The 25,770-nt window shown below is 31.2% G+C and overlaps 1 protein-coding gene across 1 annotated transcript in view; it reads right to left on the bottom strand.

The window, feature by feature from the left end:
- Nucleotides 1-25,302, bottom strand: part of CaBP1 (Protein disulfide-isomerase A6 homolog CaBP1) — a 50,423-nt gene extending 25,121 nt beyond the window's left edge. Inside the window, exons 1-5 of the mRNA XM_035367688.2 lie at nucleotides 25,145-25,302; nucleotides 24,861-25,005; nucleotides 13,208-13,265; nucleotides 10,267-10,515; nucleotides 2,172-2,390 (exon numbers count right to left, since the gene is read on the bottom strand). Of these exons, the coding sequence (XP_035223579.1) occupies nucleotides 2,172-2,390; nucleotides 10,267-10,515; nucleotides 13,208-13,265; nucleotides 24,861-25,005; nucleotides 25,145-25,157 (684 nt within the window). The 5' untranslated portion in view covers nucleotides 25,158-25,302. The remainder of the gene's footprint in view (nucleotides 1-2,171; nucleotides 2,391-10,266; nucleotides 10,516-13,207; nucleotides 13,266-24,860; nucleotides 25,006-25,144) is intronic.
- Nucleotides 25,303-25,770: the final 468 nt, after the last annotated feature.

The raw sequence follows: 25,770 nt of genomic DNA, 5'->3' as shown, positions 1-25,770 counted from the left end.
ATTGTGGTTTGTAATATGGCTTGATAAATTCTGAAAATGGACGAAATTTTTTTCTTCAATCTGATTTATTCACAAATTTAACTTTATCTGAAAAGCAGTTGCAGTCCCAGTCAATTGAAAAAGGGTTTTTTCTTTTCCCTGGAGATCTTCATTCAGTTTGTTCAGTTTAGCTATTATATCTGTGAGAAAATACAAATCGGATAACTAATTATTATGGTCCAATTCTTTATAACTTTTGTTTCCAGATTCCCAAAACTGCTTTATTGACAAAAGAAGTTCTACAAATCGCTGAAGTACTTTTCCCCTGCTGAGCCATCTAACATCAGAATGAAGCAATAAGATTCCATGTTCGCTATCATCAGTCAGCAATCAATTATTTTATAACGTCTTGCAAGATATCTCTTGCGACTATAAATGCTTACCATATTTTAACAATTAAGAAATACAAATGAATGATTATTTTAAAAATATTTTTAGTTCATAGTACCTAATCGGGCTGGCGAGCACATACAAAACGATCGGCTAGCACACTTCTGCTCGCGAGCACAAGGTTGGGTACCGCTGCTCTACAGTCTATTAGTTAAGTTTGTATAATTACTTATTCACTTTTGAATTATCATTAACTTCCATTAAGAAAATAAAATTTAAATTACAACCTAATGTATCTAAAAAAATCTCATGATGGAATAAGGTTAGATTAATTGATTAAGGCATTGATCTCAAGCTCAAACTGCATGCAGGCCAAATACATGATCCGAAAGGGCAGAAAATATTTTAATAAAATTTTTAAATGTTTACAAAAATAAATAAAATAAATTTCAAATTTTAATTACTGAATGTTTATTAAAACATACATAAACAGTGATAATAACACAAAGGCAAAAATTCAAATTTATATTAATTTTGAAGCAAAAGTCTATACTTGCAAAAAAAAGTTCTTCTGGTTATACTCGGCAATTCAAAAGTATTGAAAGCTAAATATTAAATTTTAAACCAATATTCATTTTAGGTAATTTCAGTATTGTGAATTAACCATTAATTAATTTTAATCTTAAGTGGAAAACCAGATATTTCAGAATAGGGAATCATCACCAGCTGTTGGCTAGCAAACTAAACAAACTAAATTTGCTGACTGCACCAGTATGGGAAATCTTCTTACCTTACCCTAGTCATGTAGCCTGGAGTACAAGCATGCAGATATTCATTTTATTTTTTTTTTCTCCTTCAGTATTAGTTTATGCATATAAGCACAGTCCATGTATTTATGTTTCAAAAACTAAGCACCATATCTGCAACAAATGCATAATTGAAATGTAGTCACAAGCTGCATAAAATTGCTTCAGGGCAGCAAGTTCCAGACCACTATATTAAGACAAAGCCACACTCAGTGGCCATCTACCTATGGGAAAAGATGCCTTCTTAGAGGACACTTTAAAAGAAATGGCTCATATACATCCATGATTAGATAAAAGTAGCCATGCCACTTAAGGTTTTAATAGCAAGCAATGTGATAAACTATCAGATACGACACTATTGTTAAACTAAGTAAAAGTTAGGTGCTGTATTTTGCCAATGGCCAGTTTCTGTACTTAAGAAACTACATTTATGGTTGACTCATGTTAAAAATCTATCTGTTTCAAACTCTGTTGGGCAGATTTCAGGAAAACCAAATAAATTATAGTTCTACCTAAAAGCTTTAAAAAAAAAAAAAAAAAAAAAAAAAATAGTCCTCATGATCAAGAATATCCATTGCTTTTAAAAATATAACTACCTTAGTCTTTTATGCCACTTTGATTTAGATTACATTATTTGAATATCGCAAAACAAATGAGGACTATCTCCCTAAGGAAAGGGATGTTTTTCTGTGAAGAACTTTGAGGGAAACTGCCTCGTATTCAAAACTAGTTTGATTTATGACACTACTGCATGATTACAATGCCACAATAAAATAAGGTCTGGCTAACACAACGTTTATATTGAATACATCAACAGTATTTTAAGGCATAATTAGATGTTCTTTAAGTCACCTTTTCAAATAAAATGTCAAAAAATATTTCCTCCAATCCAAAATTCTTGATATTATTATTACAACAGCCCCCAAATTAGACTCATTAATTTTTACTTAAAATTATATTAGAATTTCAAAATTGGTAAGTTTACTTATAACTTACATCATATTTCCTTGCCATTATTGTATGAACTGTAGCATCCAGTGCTCCCAGTTTCACCTTTCCTTTTAATTCTGTAGCTGCTTCAGCCCAGTGAGGAGCCAGTCTCTGACAATGTCCACACCATGGAGCATAAAATTCAACAAGCCACATTTCATTACTGTCCAAAACAGTCTCTTGAAAGTTGGAGTCTGTTAACTCAATTACATCTTTTGGGTCTCCCTTTACAAGAAAAATCATTTTATCACAATGCGGATAATTAACAAATATTTAATCAACAGCTACATACATAAAGACTATATATTGGAAAAATTACATTTTGTAGAAAAGTTATGAAATTTTTTTTCTGATAAACGTATTTAAAATATTTTAAACATTTTAAGCTTTCCTATAAGACCTGAAAGGACTTAATATATAAATTCTTGTAAAGTGAATGGCTTTTATTAGACTGATGAAACATACTTAATAAACATTAGCAATCAACAAAATCTAAAAAGAATTTGTTTTTCTTTATGAAGTTCTTAAAAATAAAAGTGTAAATACTTTAAAAATACAAACATGTTCAAAGATTCATTAAAATCAAGAAACATTGTAATCAATTACTTAACAGCAAAAAAATCAGAAACAAGCAATTCTTTCTTTGAAATTAAGAATAATTTAATAGAAAATTGCAAAAATAAGTATTTACCAATAAAAGACAGAAACAGTTTAAAAAAATAAGAAATTACAGACCACTAAAAGATAATTATTTAGAAATGAAAAAAGAGGAAAGGAAAAAACGATTTGAGTTCTGTATTATGAAAAAGGTAGATATATTTTTAAGAATAAACATTTGAACATTGAAACTATCCTCCCTCCCTTAAAAATTGTAACTGCAATTAAAAAATAAAGGTTCTTTACAAGCATAATTTCTGTAAGTATACCCAAAATCATTTTCGTTTGTTAATCAAATCATTTCCTATCCTTGATTAAGCGAATCAATGAAAACTTTACTTGAAATTTTATATTTATTTTTTTAAAAATAACAGTTTTCAAACTTTTAAAATTATAATCAAAATTATCCCAAAATAATTTTTAAAGAATTAAAATTTAGAAAACACTTTTTTCCTATGATTCTAAATACTTATGAAGCTAAAGAAGCATTTCTAAAAATTATGAAGCTTTGAAACTTTCTGTAATTTTACAATAAATTCTATATCCAGTACAAAATACTTTTATATTTTATTTAAAACTGATGAATATTCAACATAGTTTCACTTAATACTGCTGCCTACGAATAAGTCTAACTTGAATTGAAGGTAAGCTCCGTTATGTGCAAAAATGAAAATCTATTGGAATAATTTCTGCCTAGCAGGACACAAAGAGGTCCTACTTGCAAAGTAGATCTTTGCTGAAGAATGTACACCCAAATATACTCTACTCCGGGAAATAATCAGTAACATGCTAGAGCCTGCTAGCTAAAATTGAAGTTAGTGAATATAAATAATACTGCAGATACTACATACTGAATTTTATACCAAACTATTTTGCTATTGCTCTACATTTGGGTTTTTGCAATTCTGTATTTCAGCAGTAACTATTATTGAAATAATGGCACAAATATCTAACAAGCTTACATTGCGTTTACTTGCATATTTTTCCTTTTTCTCTACTTTTTGGAAAATCAAATGGGGGAAGTTACATCATTCTGAAGGGAATATCAAAAGGAAAAAATTTACATGCACGTAAGAAAAGGTTACTAATATAATAGAGCACTGTTTAACATTCTGCACAGGACATCCGAAATAAGGTTGATCAGTTTTTGGACTTGCAGCCACAAAGTTTCTGGGCTGAAGGCTTTGAAAAACTACCAAAACACTGGCAGAAAGTCATAGATTTGGGTGGTGATTACTACTAGCACTAAAGATTGTGTTTTCATGTTTTTTCCCTCACTTTATTATGAAAACTTTTGTTACAACCAGATACATATATTTATATGTGAATAATTACAAACTTCTTTATTTCTTACTAAAACTTTCCATTACAACACTTGGAATTTTGATTCTGATTAAAATCATAATCTAGGAGAAAAAAATTATTTCTCCTACATTTTTTTCCATTCTGATTATTTTTCAATTTTCAATGAACTGCAGATTATTGGTTAATCTAGTTACTTATTAATTTACAACTGCAGAAAAAAACGATTCACAAACAAATGTACTCTCAAACTTGGTGATTATTTTTATTGTAAAAATTCACATGTTAAAATATTTAACCTTTGACAAATACAAAAAAAAAAAAAAGTTAATATGATCTGTATCTTCAAATCTTTGAATAATACTTATAGCACAATGTAAATTAATCAGCTTAATTTGTAGATTTTTTTAGGTGTTCATGTTTAATGGCAATGAAAATAATGTAAACCTGAACTCTAAAGCCCCGTTCACAAGAGCAGATTCGACCGGTAGCGAAAACTGGTTTTTCCAACGTGTCACGTTCACACGGCGACAAACATTAAATGCTTCTCCAAATTGGATCTAGATCATTCCTACTTCTCGGGAGCAGGGCAAATGGGGAGATTTTCCATACTGTACTGCGTGATTGCGCGGTTCACTTAATGACAGCTCACTGGACTGTCAACGAAACAATCGCGTTAATAGATATCTGAAGACGTAATATCATCCAAAAAAATTACATAGAACTGTACGAAATATGGAAATTTGTACACAAGTATGGACAATGCTACCTGATGCTGGGTACTCCAGAAATATCATTCAAATAAGACTAAAGACACGCATATTGGCTTCAACTCGACTAGAAGACTTGATACCTTTTGAATGATTTTGTTTAAGAACTTTCATCTAGTTTTATGAATGTTATTAAATGGTTTTGTACGGCAAAATAATTTTAAGCGGAGAAAAAAATTTTTGCCAATATTTTTTTTAATTTAAATTTTTCGAAGAAATGTTTAACAATTAAAATGTCATCCTTCTCTCACAATTTTCAACGATTTTCCTCCAATTTTCTTATTCTATTTATTAGAAAGTTCTTAATAACTTTAAGGATAGATTTTGCAATTAATGAATTAGTTTCTGAGAAAAAATAAAAACACATTTTTATGCAAAAACTTTGAAACAAATATGATCTCAATTACATTTCCACTCCAAATAATTTTTCTTTTCAGTATTTTGCAAAACCTATTCTTATTTCTATAAAGTACATAATTTTAATTAAGCGGTAAAAATATTAAATAATTTAGGCCATATCTATATAATTTTTACGACTTTAAATAAAAGAATTTATTGAAAAAATGCAAACTGAGAAAAAGCATTTTAAAGAATATAAGCTGTCTATATGGTCATTAAATCATTTCAAATTGCTTCAAAATTTTATTACTGAATTCCATTACATAGATATAAAATAAAACCCAGTGCTATTCAATTGATTAATACTTGTATAAACGTAAATTACAAGCCTTTATTTAAAATCTTCATAAAACACGTTCAAAACAATTTTAACAGATTAATTAATTATAATATATTCTCTAAAACGTTTATAATCAATATTAAAACATTTATAATTAATATTAATACTACAGTCAAAAGTCGTTAATTCAAACACCCATAATCCGGACCTCAAAGCTAAAAACTTTCTGCGCATGCGCCGCGTTGACACATGCGCATAGGCGTTTATGCATGCGCGTAAGACCTTTACAACTGCGCAAGTGCAGAATAAGTTTTCGCGTGCACGTTTTTTGTATAACGGATGGTATAAGCTAAAGTTATCTAATTAACTATTTCAGTTAATGTTGATGATCGCATTGCTCCTTAATCTTCGACTTGGATCCAGCTTATTATTTTTTGCAGACTGTAAGAGCAATTTTATAAAAGTAAACTTGAACTTTTGATTATGTCAAATAGAATTTCCGATGCTGGAGCTCCCAAAGGATCTACAAAACAAAAGTATGTTTCGATGTCCATCAAACAAAAAGTGGAATTGCTGCAAAAGATGGATAAAGACATGAAGAAGGTGACAGAGAGGTTAGTGAAAACGAAAAAATTTCAATTGACAAGCTAGTCGGTATTCTCAGCACAGCAATTACGGGACTTGAACAGCAGAACTTTGTAAGTGAACAAGAAATTATGTCTGTTTATAGAATTAAAGAGAAAGTATTATCACATAAAACGAAACAACTTAATTTACATTGAAAGAAATGTTTAATAAAGTAAACAAATAAATATTAAGCTTTTTTTTGTAAATTTTGATACCCTTTAGATCATAATTGTTCTTTATTTCATAAATTACGGTTTCATATTTTTAATTTTATAATTTCTGCATGCCATCTTACGAGATTTAAACTGATGATCTATAATCCAGAAAAATCGATAATCCGGAATCGGCGAAGTCCCAATGAGTCCGGATTGACAACTTTTGACTGTACTAATTTGTCGTTTTATTCCTTTTTTCAAAAAGCAAAGTTTGAAATTTTAGCAGCCAGAAAACATTTTATTTAAAACCGCTCAGCAGCATATGTAGTTTCTCTTTTCTTTTAATCATTTGGTCTCGTATATAAATTGCATTTTAAATTAATTTAGGTGTATTTTAATTAATTAAAGAGTTAAACTCCGATGGCATTCTATAGCAATAATAAACAATGTCAAAAAAGATGTAAGTAAACGTTAGAAATCCACCAAATCTGATTCGCGTTTGTGACATCATTCATTACTCGCAGTGGCTAATGGGTTAAGGAACTAAAAACGATGTGCATCTGAACCGGTACTGAAGACAAAACTGCTTCATATTCCCGTTTCTCTCTAATATAAACGGTGGCTGTGCGAAAGAGCGTTGCATGTGAACGGGGCTTAAGCAGACTTCAGTTTTCTTCAAATTCTTTTTATAATAATAAATGTCATAGTAATGCTAATTTTTGGGAAACATATTCGGATGTCATAAATGAGTTGCCAGTTTAAGACTAATAAAATAAGACATACAATGGCTCAAAAAATCAGAAGGTAGCAATAAACGGCATACCTATTGTTAAACAGCAAACATATATTAAAAAATCAAATTCTGTTATAAAAAACACATTTTACCCTTATATATTATTTTTAGAAAAAAAGTTTTTCCAATTGTTAATAATACTGAAACTGAAGGCATATTATTTTTAGAATAAAAGTTTTTCCAGTTGTTAATAATACTGAAACTGAAGGCATTTACGCACATGTATAAAGACAATGTACATAACTAGAGAGTGAACTACAGATATATATCATATATTTCCAAATAAAAGCTGACAGAAATTGTTTCTTCAAAAATTTACCTAAAATTCAAAACCTATATGTGAATTAAAATAATAATAAAAAATTATAAGGTTCAAACCTATCGCCATGAGAGCAAAAATATTGTCAAGCAGCTGAAATGGGGGAAAGATTTTCTAATCGCTGCAAAATACAGAGGGCGTTTACACATTTGTAGAATTATTTCAACAAATAATTTTAAAAATAGCTACCATTCTAGAATAAAAATTTCTGGCAACACTTTATTATTTGAAATGATAAATATCATCTGCTACTTTTATATTTATTCTTTTTTCAGAATATTGCAAGTAAATAAGCTGTGGATTGAAGCATATGTTTTTACACTTTCCAAAGAGAAATATTCCTAGTCCCTAATAATTTTTAAATGTTATGAAATGCATCGTATTAAAAATTTCCAAGTGCAAAATAAGCAACATTATTAATCAGAAAGGGGAAGAAGGAATCATTATTTCTATATCTAAAGAAGACTCCAAACAAATATCCGAAAAAGCTAAATACTATTTCTAATATTTTTAAAATTAAATTGTTGGTAACCACAGAAAAATCAGCTAATGCAGAAATCAATTTCAAAATCTTTAAATACATCTCTAGCAACAGTAAATAAAACAATGAACCAAGATTTATAAATTAAAAATGCTAAAAAAACAACATTCGCCAATGTTTTGCTAAGACATGAGGCTCGACACAGATCAATTTCTAAAAGCCTGTATGAAAACTATTTACAGGGAGATAAATAATGATACATTGTAATCCTAATGAAGCATGGGTTTCTCTAAATGACTACAATGAAAAAAAAAAAAAAAAAAAAAAAGGTCTATGTGTAAGGAGAAAAAATGTACAACCTGGTGCCATCAATACAAAGAAAGCTTCAATAAGGGTTTTATGATTATCGCAGGCTTCTCCCACAATGGAAAATTAAAAATAAAAAAATGGAAAAACACTATTATAAATTTTGGACACATACGCAAAATTTTAGAGATATTACATGCTAAATTGTTATATTTTTCTGTAGAGTGTAACATAAAAACCTAGAGAGAGGATGCTCTGCTAGAAAAATAAGAATACAGGGACAAGTCTAACCTTGAGTAAATGAGTATCTCGCTAATTTGATGAGATATTTCCAAGCTGGCAACGTTTTTTAGGGACTGATTTTAGTTGCCAATTTTGGCGAGAAATCGGCAAAGTCGCCAAACTTGCCTACTATTTGGTGACCCATTTGGGTCCAGTAATTGTGTCACTATAATAGGTATTGTAAGTTAATAACTGTAATTGATTTCAGATGCTCTGTAACCGTATTTGGCCCTTACACACCTTAGAGTAATTTCGATAAGCAAAAAGTACTAGAAATACCTCGATGTCCAGGTGAAAACTATATAAAACCACAGGAAGCATCGGCTTGGAGTTGTTTAGTCACAGTACTGAGATATCTACAGATTAGCTTTGCTTTTTACATGCACTTTGTACCTGAATTGCAAATGTTCTTAGTAGTCTGAAGTGTAACTACTGGTTGTACTCTGTGAATTGTAAGACTGTTTTTATGGAAAGTTGATTTGTAAAATGTTTCTTTCGATAAAATTAATTTTAAGAACATATCAGAGCTGAGTGCACTAATTATGAGCAGTGAAATCTTTTCAAATTTGTAAACACACTCTGTAAAATGACAGGCACCAACATGATAGCTTTAATTTCAGGGGCTCTATCTGAAACATAGATATTTTTTCCTTTCCTTTCTTGTCTTGCACATGATCTGTGATATCTGTGCTACTGTTATCTTCATTTCTCCTTTTGACCAAGATGTAACAAACCAGCAATATAAACTATTTCAAAAATAAAACAATTCCTTTCTCCCCTCCCCTAAACTTAAGAAATATAAACTAAAGAAAAAAAAAAGTGCCACATTCAGCAATTTATCACTCTCGTCTAGCTAACAGAAAAACACTTTTTTTTTTTTTTTTTTTTTTGCAAGTTTGGGAGATTTATTAGAAAAAGTTCCAAAAATTCTTAGCTTATATACATGGACATTTTTTATCTTGCACATCATCTGTGGTATCTGTGCTACTGTTATCTTCATTTTTCGTTTTGACCAAGATGTTATAAACCAGCAACATAAACAATTTCAAAAATAAAACAACTCAATTCATTCCCTCCTCCCATAAACTTAAGAAGAAAAAAAAAACTAAAAAAAAAAAAAAAAGTGCCACATTCAGCAATTTATCACTCTCGTCTAGCTAACAGAAAAACACTTTTTTTTTTTTTTTTTTTTTTTTTTTTTTGGTAGGGGCAAGATTGGGAGTTTCATTAGAAAAAGTTCCAAAATTCTCAACTTATATACACAGACATTTCTTATCTTGCATATCATGTGTGGTATCTGTGCTACTGTTATCTTCATTTTTCGTTTTGACCAAGATGTCATAAACCAGCAACATAAACAATTTCAAAAATAAAAGAACTCAATTCATTCCCCCCTCCCATAAACTTAAGAAATATAAACTAAAGAAAAAAAAGTGCTACATTCAGCAATTTATCACTCTTGTCTAGCTGACAGAAAAACACTCTTTTTTTTTTTTTTTTGTTTTTGCGAGATTCGGGGATTCATTTGAAAAAGTTCCATAAATTCGCAGCTTATACATGGAAATATATGGTATATATCAATCAAATCATAGTATAGTTGTGACAGTAATATAATATACAGGTAGGTTTTTTAATACTTCAGCTTTAAGTTACATAAAAAATTAAATAGTACTATCAGAAACTGAAAAAGAACATCTAAGTACATAAACACAATAAGAGATAAATCTTACTTCTTTTCGGGACTTTCTGTCATCACTTTTGCTGCTACTTTTTTTACCACTTAATTTTGCTTCCACTTGATTCTTCAACTCCCGGAATACTTCATCTACCATTCCTTGAGCCGTTCTAGGACCAGTGTAATCTCTCGGCCTGTTTTTGTTGGTGCCGAATATTTTTATCGTAGGAAAACCTCGAATTTCATATTTTTGTCCAAGAGGCTGATATTGGTCAGCATTAACTGCCCCAACTTTTATTAAACCCTAAAAAATAGATTATGAAATATGTAACAGTTTTCAGAATAATTTTACTTTTAGATCAGAACATGAAGCATGCACGATTCTCTTTCAAAAGCAAATTATTCTGCACAAGTACAATAGCTAAAAGCCATAAAAATACAACAAATCAATGTGCTTCCATAGAATAACTTTCTTGAAGAGAAACAATTATTTGTCTCTTAAAATTAATGCCAAACAAAGTTGAATTCCATAGCTAAATGAAAATGGTATTTCATTAATTAGGCACTGGGGGTCCTGTGACAAGTGCAAGAACTCAACTTGCAAGGTATTGGCTAATGTATTCCATAACAGAAGCTGTGTTTGCTGATGAACTTAATGCCACAATGGACAACAATAAATGTTGTTACATATTATCAGATTTAAAAAAAACTTTGCCACATAATTTAGAATATTGCAGAATGGTTCTGTGCCAGAATTTTGTTGTATCACAACAATCTGAGGCTCTCTATTGTTGCTTTTATACATGGTTGAATATTTTTAATCACAACTAATTTTTTGAATAATCTGGCAGCAGCTGGATTACCTCACCTTGCTTCCAACAGATTACCACATCTATGATATGAAAACAGTGGTTCAAGAATAATTATGCTTTCAGGTGGAAGACGTCTATGACACCAATCTGCAAAAACTTGTCACAAGCTATAACAAATATTTGAATATAATAGGAAACTATGAGTAAAATATAGGAAGGTATGTAAAATGAGAGAAAAATAAAATAATCAAAATGTTTCACAGATAATTTTGTATTCTAAAATGGGCCTTAGTTAAAAATATTCCTCATAAATCTTAAAATTAACTTTTACCAATAGCCTCCAGATGGAGAAATGATTAGTTACCAACTGCCATATTGAAGAGTCCAGGTCTGAATCCTGGAGAAGGCACTGATGTAAATTGTCTGTCCCTTCATAAGAGCCAATGATGGCCTACCTACTAAGTGCTTCTATAATAGAGAGACCACCTCTTTCTGCCTCAGTAGTGACCAATGCCCATAAATGGCTAGAGCCTGCCACTGGGGAAAAGAACCTTTACCAGTACGTTATCTCTGTGGTCATAAAATTTAAATGCTAAGGCCTTTTTCTAACTTAACAAATAGAGTTCGAAATTATGAGCATATTTTTTTCAATTATAAAAAGCATAAGTTTTATTATAGCTTTACATACTCATATATGATTCAATGGTATTTAAAAGCTAAAACATTCTTTTAGGTTGTATTTTACAGTAACTTAAGTACCAGCACCTGCCAATACAACCTCAAAAATATTATTCGATTGCTTCCTGCAAGTGTTCGGGGCATCAACGAAGGATGAGGATGGCTTCTTTCATTTCACTGTCGACTTCCAACTAGTTACAGCAGTTTCGGTGGATAATGTTTTGGTAATTCCTTTTGGTGGAAAACTATCAAGGACAATTCCCCCCTCCCATGCTATTTTTTTTAAAATTGGTGGAGAAATGATGCAGAAGCTCTCAGCTATTTCCATGGATATATAATCTTGACAAAAAATCAAGACAGTTAAAATTTTTGTATAGCAAAATAGCACAATGAAAGATATACAATGAAAATGTAATGACAACAATATCTAATAAAGTGCTAGAATAAGAACTGAGAACTAGATTAAGAGAAATTTCCTTCCTATTAGTACAGTTCACTTGGAGATAAGCTGTAAATAGGACTTGGATTTATGAGGAATATTCTGATGCAACTATCAGACTGTTTCCACCAAAAATAAAAACCCTATTCTGTAGAACAAATCACCACCAAAATGCATCAAAAGATTTCAAGCCAAGCATTGACATGTGCCAATAAACATGCAAGTATAATTTCCAAAAATAAATTTATATTGAACAACTAATATAAAGAAAAGTTTTTATGGTACTTTTCCGTTTCGCCGGCGCAAATCTCGTCAAGCAGACTTTATTGGCGACAACACACGGTATGCACATAAAAAAAATATTAGCAAATGTTAATTCTAAGAATTTTTTATTTTGAAGGCATAAATCATTTTAATATCGTTTAAAATTTTGTCAAAAGCCAATAAATAAAGACAATAAATTTGTAAAAAGACATTAAGAATTTACTATGCTTTCATGGTACAACATCCTGATTTGCCGGGTCATATCACGTGACCCCAAGTGATCTCATCTCACGTAAACTACGCTAAAAAAACTAATTCTCTCAATAATTATCTACATTAATTTCAAGTTAAATCTTAATATGAAATACAAGTTTAAATGCAAGAATTATTTCAATTCGTACGAATAGCTTACTCAGAAATTATATGAAACCACAGTGCTTTACTTCGTTAGTGCATTCTCATTATAATTGATGAGTTTAACCCTTGACTTTGCCATTTCTATATTTTTGTCTTCAGGTGAGCGGTGTGATTGCATCCTAATTGACTTAATTACCGCGAATGGCCTTAGGGCATAAAATTGAACCATATGGGTAAAAATTTTATGTAATTGTATGCCAGTATTGAAAGAAACAATCAATCTTATAAGAAATGGCTGCTATTAGTTTTGAAAATAAGGCGTAAAAGTTTACCAGCGAGGATATTCTGTTTGGCATCAGTTGTACCATTAATGGCGACTTGATCGCCTGCGCCGGCAAAACGGAAAAGTACCGTTTTTGCTTGTTATTTAAATTATTCTGAAATACCTTGAGTGCTGATGCCATTTTCGTATATTCTGACACCAAGGCTTGACAATGACCACACCTAAAATTTCAAGAGTCTGAATTAGTAATTCATTTCTGTAGTCAGCATTTTGAACAATTAGCTGTAAAACAAATGTAAATACTAAAAATTCAGAATTTTGCAAATTTATTCTAATGCTATTTATTACACAGAAAATAGGACTATATACAAGAATGTTTTTCTCTTTTCCAAATGTCCTTTTGGAAACCATAGATGTCTTTTACATTCAGTTTAACATATTAAAAACAATTACCTTTTTATAAAAGCAGTCACAGCCTAAACTTTTGACAATATCTGAGATTCGTACATTATAGATAACTAATTATGCACACAAGCCTCTTTAACAAGAAATTACAAAAACATTACAGTACTCCAGAGCTTATTTAAGTAACTTATAATATATTAACCGAGTCCTTACCATAACATCAAAGTACTGAATTTACACCATTTCACAACTTTTTTGCTACACAATTTTGACATACAATAGTGCCTTGCTATGTTTGCTTTGAAATATATTTAACTTAATATACATACTGTTTGAACATGAAAATTTCGATTCAGCATATGATATTTGATTGGAATATGAATCAAGTTAGATGAGTCCCAACTGAGCACACTGCATTTGTTTACCTCGTGACATCCTTTGTTTACCTCTTGCTATGATTGTGCACAAGTGTCATTGTATCTGTCGCTACTATAAACAATTCTTCTTACGACTCTAAATTTTCAAGTGATTTTTAGTTTTTTTTGGTAAATTCATCAACAATGAAATTTAGTAAAGTTAATGAGAACAGTAAAAAAATGGAGCAAATTCTTCAAATCACAGAGAGGGGGGAAAAAAAGAAAAAAAAAAAGATTGTTGAAAAATATGAAGACAGTATGCATATCCAGGACTTGGCTAATGTATATCGCATGCTGAGGAACTTGAACAAAAGAAGTTGGTTAATTTAGTTTGAACTGCCTTACTGTCTCTTTCTTGTATTATTGTTTTTCGGAGAAGACTTATGGCTTGAAAAACATCACTTGCATCCCTGGCTTCAAAAACAGTTTGAAGTTTTTCTGTGCACTCAAAAGCCATTGAGTATGTTGCGGGCAGTTCAGCTTAAAATTTTTCACATTCATCATAGTCGCTTTTGTTATTTTTTCCATCTGCTTTAACTTGAATTTCAGCTACAATATCCTTGGGAATAGGTATCTTGGAAGTCGTGAACAGACACATAATTTTCAAATTCTTTTCTCAACTCATTTGCAAGATGCCTACTTCCCTCTTGAGAAATGTCCAATCTAGCCTTACATGAGCAATTGGTAATGTATGTTGTTGTAACGTTTTCCCATGCATTATTCAATAAACAACATCACTTAAGTATATTTACATTAGCATTACAGGTTGTTCCTATTTTTTCTCTTCTATCAGGAAGCATCAAAATCATCAAGTGCTTACAAATGTCCTATTTAAAACTTCTTATGATCCCTTGGTCCATAAGCTGGATGATATTTATAGAATTATGTGGTAAAAATTCAATCCTGATCATTATGCAAGATAAAAAAACCGACTGTCGTGTGTTCGCAGTACTTATAACTCATCATTACCATTCAGTTGACTTGTTCAACTTTCAGTTTAATTGTTAAAAAATTTTTCAAAGAAAAGATTAGCTGAACTGGAGAGGTGGAAGTCAAAACAAATTTTACGAATCAAAATATATTGCTTGCTGTTACAGGGATTTGCTGATTAAAAGCGAGTTATGCTCACATAGGCTTAGCATTGTACCAACCAAGTGTTTTCAATTTCCTCTTTACATTAGGGCTTGTTATAAGCGAGTTGTAGCGTATTTCTAACAGTGCACATCATTTCTCTTAAGTAAAAAAACAAGTTAGAGAGTGGCAAAATAATCTTGAATTAGCGGATGCCAAAATTCAAAAAGTATGTGCGAAATTATGTAGTATGTGGTCGTCTTCCATTAGCTGGGTGCAAATTTCACCAAAATCAGATGTTTCGTTTTGACAATGATACAGTAAACCAGCAATGTAAACAATTTCGAAAAAATACAACTCATTTTCGCAATATCAATAACTCATTCTATTTAAAATAATTTTTTCACACATTTAAGAAATCTAAATTAAAGAAATAAAAAGCGTTATTTATCACTTGTGGCTAGCTAACAAAGTACCTATGTTTTTTGTGAGAAGCAGATTTGCACATAAACTGACTCTCATTTAAAAAAGTTCCAAAATTTCTTGGCTTATGCATAGAAATAAAATATATGGTACATTTTTATGACTGATTAAGACTGTTCAGCTATGACCTTCAAAAGTATTCAAACACTGCCTGTAGATTTGTGTTAGCTATTGTATGTTTATATTCAAAAATACAAACACACACACAAATGGCAATTTTGCTGAACACTGAAACAAGAGATATGGATACTCAAGAAGCATCCTTATTTATGTTAACTCTAAACATGCTAGATATGGACAAACCAATGAGAGATCTCCATGAACTGTTAAAGAATGACTACTCTGTTTTCAGTGGATTGGAGATCAGTCGCTCAGTAAAGTGAATTGGTTCTTTGAATGAGTTCTGGAGTGAATCGTCTAGCTCTAAAACATGCAATCAAAGTCTAATGCTAAAATTAATATTATCAGGATATTTCCAGTTAATAACCATGTTATAATTTAAAAATTACAATAAATAAATAATGCTCCAACTGACAAAGAATTTGATTCTAATGTCACAAAAAGGTACAGGGGTTGGACAAAAATATGGAAACACCTTTAAAAAAACATGTTTCTTTGCTTAATATGGTGTAGGAAACCCGTTGGCATCCAAAACAGCTTGCAGTCTTCTCGGAATGAATAAATACAGTTCCTGTATATTTGCCACGGAAATATTATACCATTCTTCCTGCAAAACGGTGGCAAGTTCAGATAACGATGTTGGCGGTGGATAACGAGAACGCACTTTCCGTTCCAATGTAGACCACAAAGGTTCGATAATATTCAGGTCTGGTGACTGTGGTGGCCAGGGGAGATGGAACAACTCATCCTTGTGCTCAGAAAACCAGTCCTGGACAATGTGAGCTGTGTGAACAGGGTCTTTGTCGTCTTGGAAGACAGCATCACCATCAGGGAACAAAGTTTGTACCATGGGATGAACTTGATCGGCCAAAATGTTCACATAAGTCCTGGCAGTCATGTGCCCTGACACAGTTATCATGTGGCTAGCAGAGAACCACGATATGGCTGCCCAAACCATAACAGAACCCCCGCCATGTTTCACTCTTGGCAACAAGCAGTCTGTATTATAGGCTTGAGATGGCGTTCTCCAAACGTAAACTCGGCCAGAAGTGGGAAACAATGTGAAAGAAGACTCGTCAGACCATATTACTCGCTTCCACTGCTCTATAGTCCAGGCTTTATGACTTAAACACCACCTTTTCCTGTTACAGGCATTAGCATCACTGATGAGTGGCTTCTCAATTGCAGCACGGCCAGCAATTCCCTGTTTATGAAGCTCCCTTCTAATTGTTTTGGTACTCACAGGGTTCGGTAACACAACATTCATTTCAGCAGTAACTTTTGCAGCTGTGGTCTTCTTATTTTTCGTCACAATTGCCCTTAATGATCATCTGTCACGATCACTCAGGACACACTTTTGTCCACGCTGTGATTTAGGAGATGATATTTTTCCACTTTTCAAATATGCCAGGAAGAACCTGAGATCCAATAATTTGCCATGAGCATACAAGATGGTAAAAGGTATGGCTTGACTAAGCAGTTGCCAATTACACCTGGCCACACATTTACAGCGAAGCTACGTCGTGCTGTATAGTGCCACATACCATGGGGATTCTAGAGCCCACAAATGTTCATTATGCTGACTGAATATACCATTCCTATCGAATGTGACCTCATCAATGAACGACACATAAGATGGGAAATTCACATCTTTGATCCTTTGTTCCAGACACCAATGTGGAAAATGCACATGTGCAGGATGATCATCAGGGAGCGATAACTGAACACTTTGGAAATGAAAGGCCTGTAAGAACTTGGTATACAATATACACTGCACATTGTAGCGAGACTTAATTCTTTCACTATGAATTAAAAAAAAAAAAAAAAAAAAAAAAAAAAAACTACCCCGTGAACTATCCAAATGAATAAAATTTGTCATAAATATGATAAATTTAGCATCTGGAAATTTTATTTATTTATTTATTTATTTATTTATTTTTTGACAAACGGATTTCAAGTCAAAGGCTGAGACACATATGTCCCAGCCACAGTTAACAGTAGGATACATATGTTCCACAAGTAGCAATCGACTTACTATAAGCACACTTATTATTCTGGGAAACTTTATTATATGAAATAGATCTTTATATCATATGGTACAGGGTAAAAAATTCTTTACATAACCCAACATTACATATTGGGCAACTTGTATTTGTTCTTTTCTCCACGTTCATTTGTGTATAACGACACAGCAGCGTCTTGATTTTCCAACTATTGGAAGATGCTCCCCAACATTCAGGAGATTCTTAGCAGTCTTCGACCCAGCAGTAATTTTTAAGCTTTTAGTGGACCAAAATTGTGCCATTAGTAGTCAAAGGGTTAAGGCAGAAGCAATGGCATGTATGTTGATACCGGGATCAGTCTCTACGGCATCCAATACACTTTCTTCCATGACAACCAAACATGTCAATCATGGCCCCCTTATTAATCCTAGTACTTCTTAATGACCAATACTCGCACAGATTTCAATGAATATATGTAAACACACTGTGATACATATATTCATTGAAACACACTGTGGCGTCTGTTTGGGAAGCATTCTCAATAAATTAATTCAGTAACTTGTTCACTGCCTCAGTTATTTCATACACTAAGCAAATGTCTACAAGCTCACCATTCATATACCATTGCATGCTGGCTACTGCTTGAATGAGAAAATCCAGTTTCCCCTCCAGCACTCTTGTGCAAAGCACCACCTCATGAAGTAAGATGCTTCTGGTCATAGGTTCCAACATAATTCTCAATAATTATGATGTGTGCTACCACCCCTAAAAGTTTGTTGTTACATTTTTTAGACACCCTGTACATGTATGCGTATGTGTGTTCACACATTTCTGCATATACATACACTTTTGAGTCTGGTCATGACAACAGAAGAGCATCAGATTTTCTCATCATATTGGAAAAGATCAAGAATTATATGCCTGCCATTTAATTTCAATTAATCTTAGTCATTTTATTGTAAGCACTTCCGCAAAGAACCCTGTAAATGTAAACATCGCCAACATTGGCGATAATAGTTCAAACCTGGTAACCCAGCGGATTTACCTATTCGCTTGTTCGAAGTTTGCAACTATTCCTCTTGCATTCATTTTGTTGAATTATCAGTATTGTTGTTCGCATTTGAAGATTTATATTATTCTTCTCTTATTTATTATTATTTTTTCTGAATTTTTTTAACAATGAATAGATAGAAATATTATGGTAGATAGATGCTGGTTCTCGGTTTGGGATGAAAGGAAGAAAATACGGCGAGAGGGGTGAATGCTAATTTGTAACACGGCTGTTCATGTTAATGCTTTTCTAACAATAACCTTTCAGAGGATGGCAGGTGTGACATAAATAGATGACTAAATTGAAATAAAAAATATTATTGATTATCTAAGATGACAGAATAGTTTGATGCATCACCATGGTCATCAAAATTAGCAAACCACTGCTAGTGTAAGGAATACAGTCAAAAGTCGTTAATTCGGACACCCATAATCCGGAATGATCTATAATCCGGACCTCAAAGCTAAAAACTTTCTGCTCATGCGACGCGTTGACACATGCGCATAGGCGTTTACGCGTGCGCGTACAGAATACGTTTTCGCTTGCGCGTTTAATGTATAACGGATGGTATAAGCTAAAATTATCTATTTCAATTAATGTTGATGATTGCGTTCTTCTTTAATCTTCGAACTGGATCCGGCTTATTACTTTTTTCAGACAGTAAGAGCGATTTTATAAAAGTAAACTTGAACTTTTGATTATGTCAAATAGAATTTCCGATGCTGGAGCTCCCAAAGGATCTACAAAACGAAAGTATGATTCGATGTCCATCAAACAAAAAGTGGAATTGCTGCAAAAAAATTGATAAAGACATGAAGAAGGTGACAGAAAGGTTAGTGAAAACGAAAAAATTTCGATTGACAAGTTAGTCGGTATTTTCGGCACAGCAATTACGGGACTTTGAACAGCAGAACTTTGTAACTGAACAAGAAATTATGTCTGTTTATAGAATTAAAGAAAAAGTATCACATAAAAAGAAGCAACTTAAACAACTTACATTGAAAGAAATGTTTAATAAAGTAAACAAATAAATATTAAGCTTTTTTTTTGGTAAATTTTGATACCCTTTAATTGTTCTTTATTTCATAAATTACGGTTTCATATTTTTAATTTTAGAATTTCTGCATGCCATCTTACGAGATTTAAACTGATGATCTATAATCCGGAATCGCCGAAGTCCCGACGAGTCCGGATTAACGACTTTTGACTGTATATTGTTTTCTGTGTTAACTGGAATTTAAGACAAATTTTATTAATCTTTGGATTATAGTAACTTGGCGATTTTTTGGCGACCAACTCTGCTACAGCAACCCTCTTTTTTTTTTCGCCGCCATTTTGTCTTCACAAAGTAAAGACATGTTTCTTTTCTTTTTATTTACTGAACACGTTTACAACAATCTGCTATCCAAATTACACTTATGCTAGAAATTTTGGTACAACTCTAATATATGCCCTAATTTCACCAAATGTGGCGATATGTGTTCTGCGCTGGTTTTTGGCACGATTGCGTGTTCTATGGCAACCCTGTTGACGTTGAAAAATCTTTCGCTGGAGCTCGTTGGTTCGCCTCTGTGTCTGAGAAGATGGGAGGGAAAGATAAAATGGTAGTTGTTGAATTGAAGTTCGGCAAAAGGAAATATGATTGTGGCTATCCTGTTGAGGGGTAGTGGATATTTGGAAGTGTGGAAAGAGGGTCTGAGAGATTATTTTTAATGGCAGTGCATGATAGAAGTAGGGATTTGTGATTTTATTTATTTGTGAACCATAGTATAAATTTTCTGGATAGTGTGTCTGGCTGCCATGTAAATACAATAGTGATTACGTGGCGGCATGTTAAAGCCGGTATGAAATTTATATTTCTGCTATTCGAAAACGCATTAATTCATGGTAAGTGCATTTTATTTTATCCTTGTTCTTATTTTGTAGAATGTTATGTTCATTGGTTCTTTAGTATGAATTTCTGTCGTTATTGTTGTTTTTTTAAATTGTTTGAAATTTATTTTAGTTTATTTTGTTGTTTAGTGTCTAGACTGTACAATTCTTAGATGTTTTTTAAAGTTGAAACAGAACGCTGTGTACATGGTATTATTTGAAATTTATTGTTGTTATGTTATTTTATTAAAGCGAGGAGTGCGTAGATCGTAGATTCCTTTCTTGCCTAAATTGTGCAATTCGTAGAATTTTTTTAAAGTTTAAACAGGATGCTGTGTACATGGTATTCTTTGAAATTTGTTGTTGTTATGTTAATTTATTAAAGCGAGGTGTGCGTAGTTTGTAGATTTGTTCGTTGCCTACATTGTGCAATTCGTAGATATTTTTTTAAGTTAAAACATGTCGCTGTGTACATGGATTCTTGTCAAATATTTTTGGTTAGAAACTTTACGTTTTTGCTATCTAAATTTTTTGCTTTTGTTTCGGATTTTTAGCTAAATTGTGTGTTCAAAACGTAGTTTTTGCATGTGCGAAAACCGCATTTTTGGAGACATTTTAGGCTAAAAGTTCAAAATGTAGACAAAAAATTTAGATAGTAATATGGCAGCATGAAGTTTTTCACCAAAAATATTTGGCGAGAAATTTGGCGACTTGAGGGCGCATATCGGAGTAGTTCCGAAATTTTATGGAACAAAACTCCTTAATCATTACAAATATTAACTGCAAAATTGGGAAAAAGTGCAGAATCGCAAACTCCTTGCCACGTTTTTCAGAATCGCACATACACATAAACCATGTACACATCGACTTATTTTTACTTAAAAAAAATCCCAGAATTGCACAAAAATGGCATTGCACGCACCCTTAACTTTATCCATCTATATTGTTATTTTCTCATAAATTACAAAAATTTGCACGAAAATGCATGAAAATTTTGTGAATCTTTAAACTCGCTAAAAAGCACATTTATGAAATTATCTGATCGTGAAAAAGTATATACCCTTTCCAAGGATGAACATTTCCACGTATAAAATAAATATCCAAAAACTTTTACCTCTAAATTATCTATTATATTATAAACATCACCAATGAATTTATACCGCAAACATTAAAAATGGTTACAAATACTTAGTGTCAAATATTTAAATGATTTCCACGCTCGTTTACTTCAACTGAAACGTATACCAAATTGCTACAAACATAAAATTCACAAAATAACTATCATTTAATTAAAATATAACTAAACCATGTACATGTCGACTTATTTTTACTTAAAAAACATCCCAGAATTGCACAAAAATGGCATTGCGCACACTCTTCACTATATCCATGTACACTGCTTTTTTCTCATAAATTACAAAATTTCACGAAAATGCATGAAAATTTTGTAAATCTTTAAACTCGCTAAAAAGCACATATATGAAATTACCTGATCGCGAAAAAGTATATACCCTTTCCAAGGATGAACATTTGCACGTATAAAATAAATAAAATATCCAAAAACTTTTACCTCTAAATTATCTATTATATTATAAACGTCACCAACGAATTTATACCGCAAACATTATAAATGGTTACAAATACTTAGTGTCAAATATTTAAATTATTTCCATGCACGTTTACTTCAACTGAAACGTATACTAAATTGCTAAAAACATAAAATTCACAAAATAACTACCATTTAATTAAAATATAACTAAATCATGTACATGTCGACTTATTTTTACTTAAACATCCCAGAATTGCACAAAAATGGCATTGCGCACACTCTTCACTAAATCCATGTACACTGCTTTTTTCTCATAAATTACAAAAATTTCACGAAAATGCATGAAAATTTTGTGAATCTTTAAATCCAGTAAAAAGGACATATATGAAATTACCTAATCGCAAAAAAGTATATACCCTTTCCAAGGATGAACATTTGCATGTATAAAATAAATAAAATATCCAAAAACGTTTACCTCTAAATTATCTATTATATTATAAACGTCACCAACAAATTCATAACGCAAACATTAAAAATGGTTGCAAATACTTAAATTATTTCCATGCACGTTTACTGCCACTGAAACATATACCAAATTCCTACAAACATATAATTCACAAAATAACTATCATTTAATTAAAATATAATTAAATTAAAAAACACTACTTAAAATATAAATAAGCACATACATTAAATTAATAAAAATTAGCTTACAATCCTAATTACTTTAAACTAAATCATTGCTGATAACAATTTTCCAATAATACCATATTACTTTTACTCCTTACATTTAGAACAATGCATAAAAATAATATCCTCAAATAATTAAAAATACTAATTTACCTAATCTTCTTCTGAATCTTGATTACGTGGCGGATAAACTTTTTTTATTTCCTCCGCTAAATAAAAAGCAATCGTATGTGCGCCTGTTTCAGGATCTTTAAAATCATACTTCACAGCAAGATGTTGAAAACCTTCATCCTCCAAACAGACTTAATAAAACTTAATAAGCAATCTTTACTTCTATCTTGCACAACCTTAAAAAAACACTTATTACTACCCCTTTCAATCCCACTAAATACCCCATTTCGAATTCACTTTAGATAGGGCCATGGGATCCAAAAATTAACCAACACTGTTTCACACAACACAGAATAAAGCTAAATACAAAATTTCCAGATTTCCTCCCTTTTCCGATTAAAGAACTAACTGTAATTCGTCCATTAATGTCACATGACATATCTCATGATCTCTCATTTCCCTCACACAAAATAATGAGTAATCGAAACTGAGTACTTCTCACATTATTCCCATAGTCCTAGGTAGTAACCTTTATCGCCTACCAAAATGTCACCAAACTACCTGTTACCATATTCCAAAGATTAGCCAGAAATTTTATCGTTTATCACGTTTAACCAGTTAATTTCAGTACATTAATACTAATTTACATTTTTTAAATGAATTTTTTATATATTTCTGTTATAAATGCTTATATATTGTCTTATGCTTAATATATTCTTTTCTGTGTAAACTTGAATTTAATACAAATTTATTTTCGTATATCACGTTTAACCGGTTAGTTATACATCTACATGCGTATTATCTGTGAATTCTTAGTACAATATGCTTAATATTAACTTGAATTTACACGCACTAAAAATCACGTTTACGGATCGGCTCATCATCGGTGAACCGCGAGCTTGGCGAGTAAAAATGAAACGCCGCCAACGGGTTCTTTCCCGAAGCGCCAACGGGTTCTTTGCGGATGAAAACCCATTTTATTTATTTACAGACTGTGATAAAAATGTAACATATGAAATTAATCTTTCATCTAAATGAAAATCGTTTCTTAGACAGTTATTTACTACATGTTTCTAATCAAATTGAGCTGCATATAAATAATAGATAATTTGCTATAATAACGAACAAGTACATACTTTTAACTTTTAAATTTCTATGCATACAACTAACATAATTAAATTTATAAACACTAATATTTTCAGAAGTTCAGGCTTCATATCAAAAGAATACAATTTTCCAAATACAACCTACTAGAGGCTGTAGATGGGATTGATATCTAAACATTCAAGCTTAAAATAAATAACAAGTAATAACGCATTGCTTTATTCAAAGAAAATATCAGTATTTTACAAGAATATAATTCATCATATGGAAAGTCTGCTCTAATTTTGCACATAAAAACATATTAAACTTTTTGTTGTACATACTTGGAACAAAAATTAGGTTGATTAACTTTACCTTATGATATTACATTTATAGGATTCATAATTAAAACAGCTATTTCAATAGTTAGAGAAACTTAAATCACCAAGAACTTACTCAATTAAATTAATAACATTTTATTCCAAACTTTAATGAAGAAAAATAAGTCATGCATTTTTCTTCATTAATGCCAGATCAAAGAATAAATAATTTTTACATAGCCAATCAAGCTGTTAGTGGTAAGCTAAAATTACCATACAATACTTAGCTTCTAGAATAAATTATTTAAATACATTTGTACATTAATCAACATACCATATGCTATAATAATCTTCTTGTATATTTCTTACTATGAACTATGTTTACGACCAATTATTGCCTTGAAACAAGTTTTTAAAATATTTAAACAAAATATTCAAGACTTGAAAATTTTGGTTGAATAAACCGTTCATGAGCAACTATAGACAAAAATATTTATCAAAGAGAAAACAGTCACAACACACACATTAAAAATTCTTGCTTTATAAAACATAGTTACAGAATTATACGTTAAGAATTATTTTGACATATTTATATATGCAAATATCAAAAATCGTATACTATCTTTAAGTGAAATGACTTACCATGGAGCATAAAATTCGACAATCCATATCTCATCGCTTTCAATAACTTGGGAATTGAAAGTAGATGGATTTAGTTCTGTAATGTCCTTATTGTTTTCATAAAAAGCCGATGCAAAACTTAGAAATACTTGACAAATAAGCAGAACTAAAAGAAAGTGAAAAATATTCGAGTATCTTAAGATATTTAACAGAAAATAGAAAATTTTTCAATCATCAATTAAATTCACTATAGTACATTAAAACTAAGAAAAACGAATGCATACTAACGAAAACATTCATCTTACCAGCTAAATACATGATTTTTAGATCAAATTACTTTCCTAATTTTAAATTGCACTTAAAATGATTCAAACCGGCATTTAAAGGTACCTATCAGCAACGCCACTCAGTTCATCCGTGTAGCGTTCACATATTTCATTGCTTTGAATGTATAACAATCGTGGCTTTGTGCGATTGGTCCATGTGTCGGCAAAATAACATATCTGAAACATTGTTTGATAAATACTTTAAAATTAAATTACAATAAAAAATATGTTAGGTAAACGTAAATATGTTACAGTTTTGAGTTAAATGCTTTCATTGAAAAAATTAACAAATCATTAGTTTTCGTAGGTGATCAAGCAAAGTAACACATGTTACACTTATAAAATCCTCCAGCATATTTTATGGATTTTTTGTTGAAAAAGGATATATTTATTAAATATTAAAAACTTAAACTAACAATAATAAATTTAAAAAATTAAAAATTTTAACTGCGGTTACTAGTCAGTTACATAATTTGACGGAATAAGCTAATTTTAGGCACATAGAAGATGTTTAAAAAATTAAACGTGTTAGGAATTCTTATTTAGATAGTCTTACTTAAATGTGTTAGGTATTCTTATTTCAAGAAGAACTTGAATGTGAACTT

The sequence above is a fragment of the Stegodyphus dumicola genome, chromosome 2, assembly GCF_044657685.1.
Source record: "Stegodyphus dumicola isolate Sdum_Otavi_A_Nest chromosome 2, ASM4465768v1".
Classification (NCBI taxonomy): Eukaryota; Metazoa; Arthropoda; class Arachnida; order Araneae; family Eresidae; genus Stegodyphus; species Stegodyphus dumicola.
The sequence above is the reverse complement of the archived record's forward strand: the minus strand, read 5'-3'. Positions and strand labels throughout refer to the sequence as shown.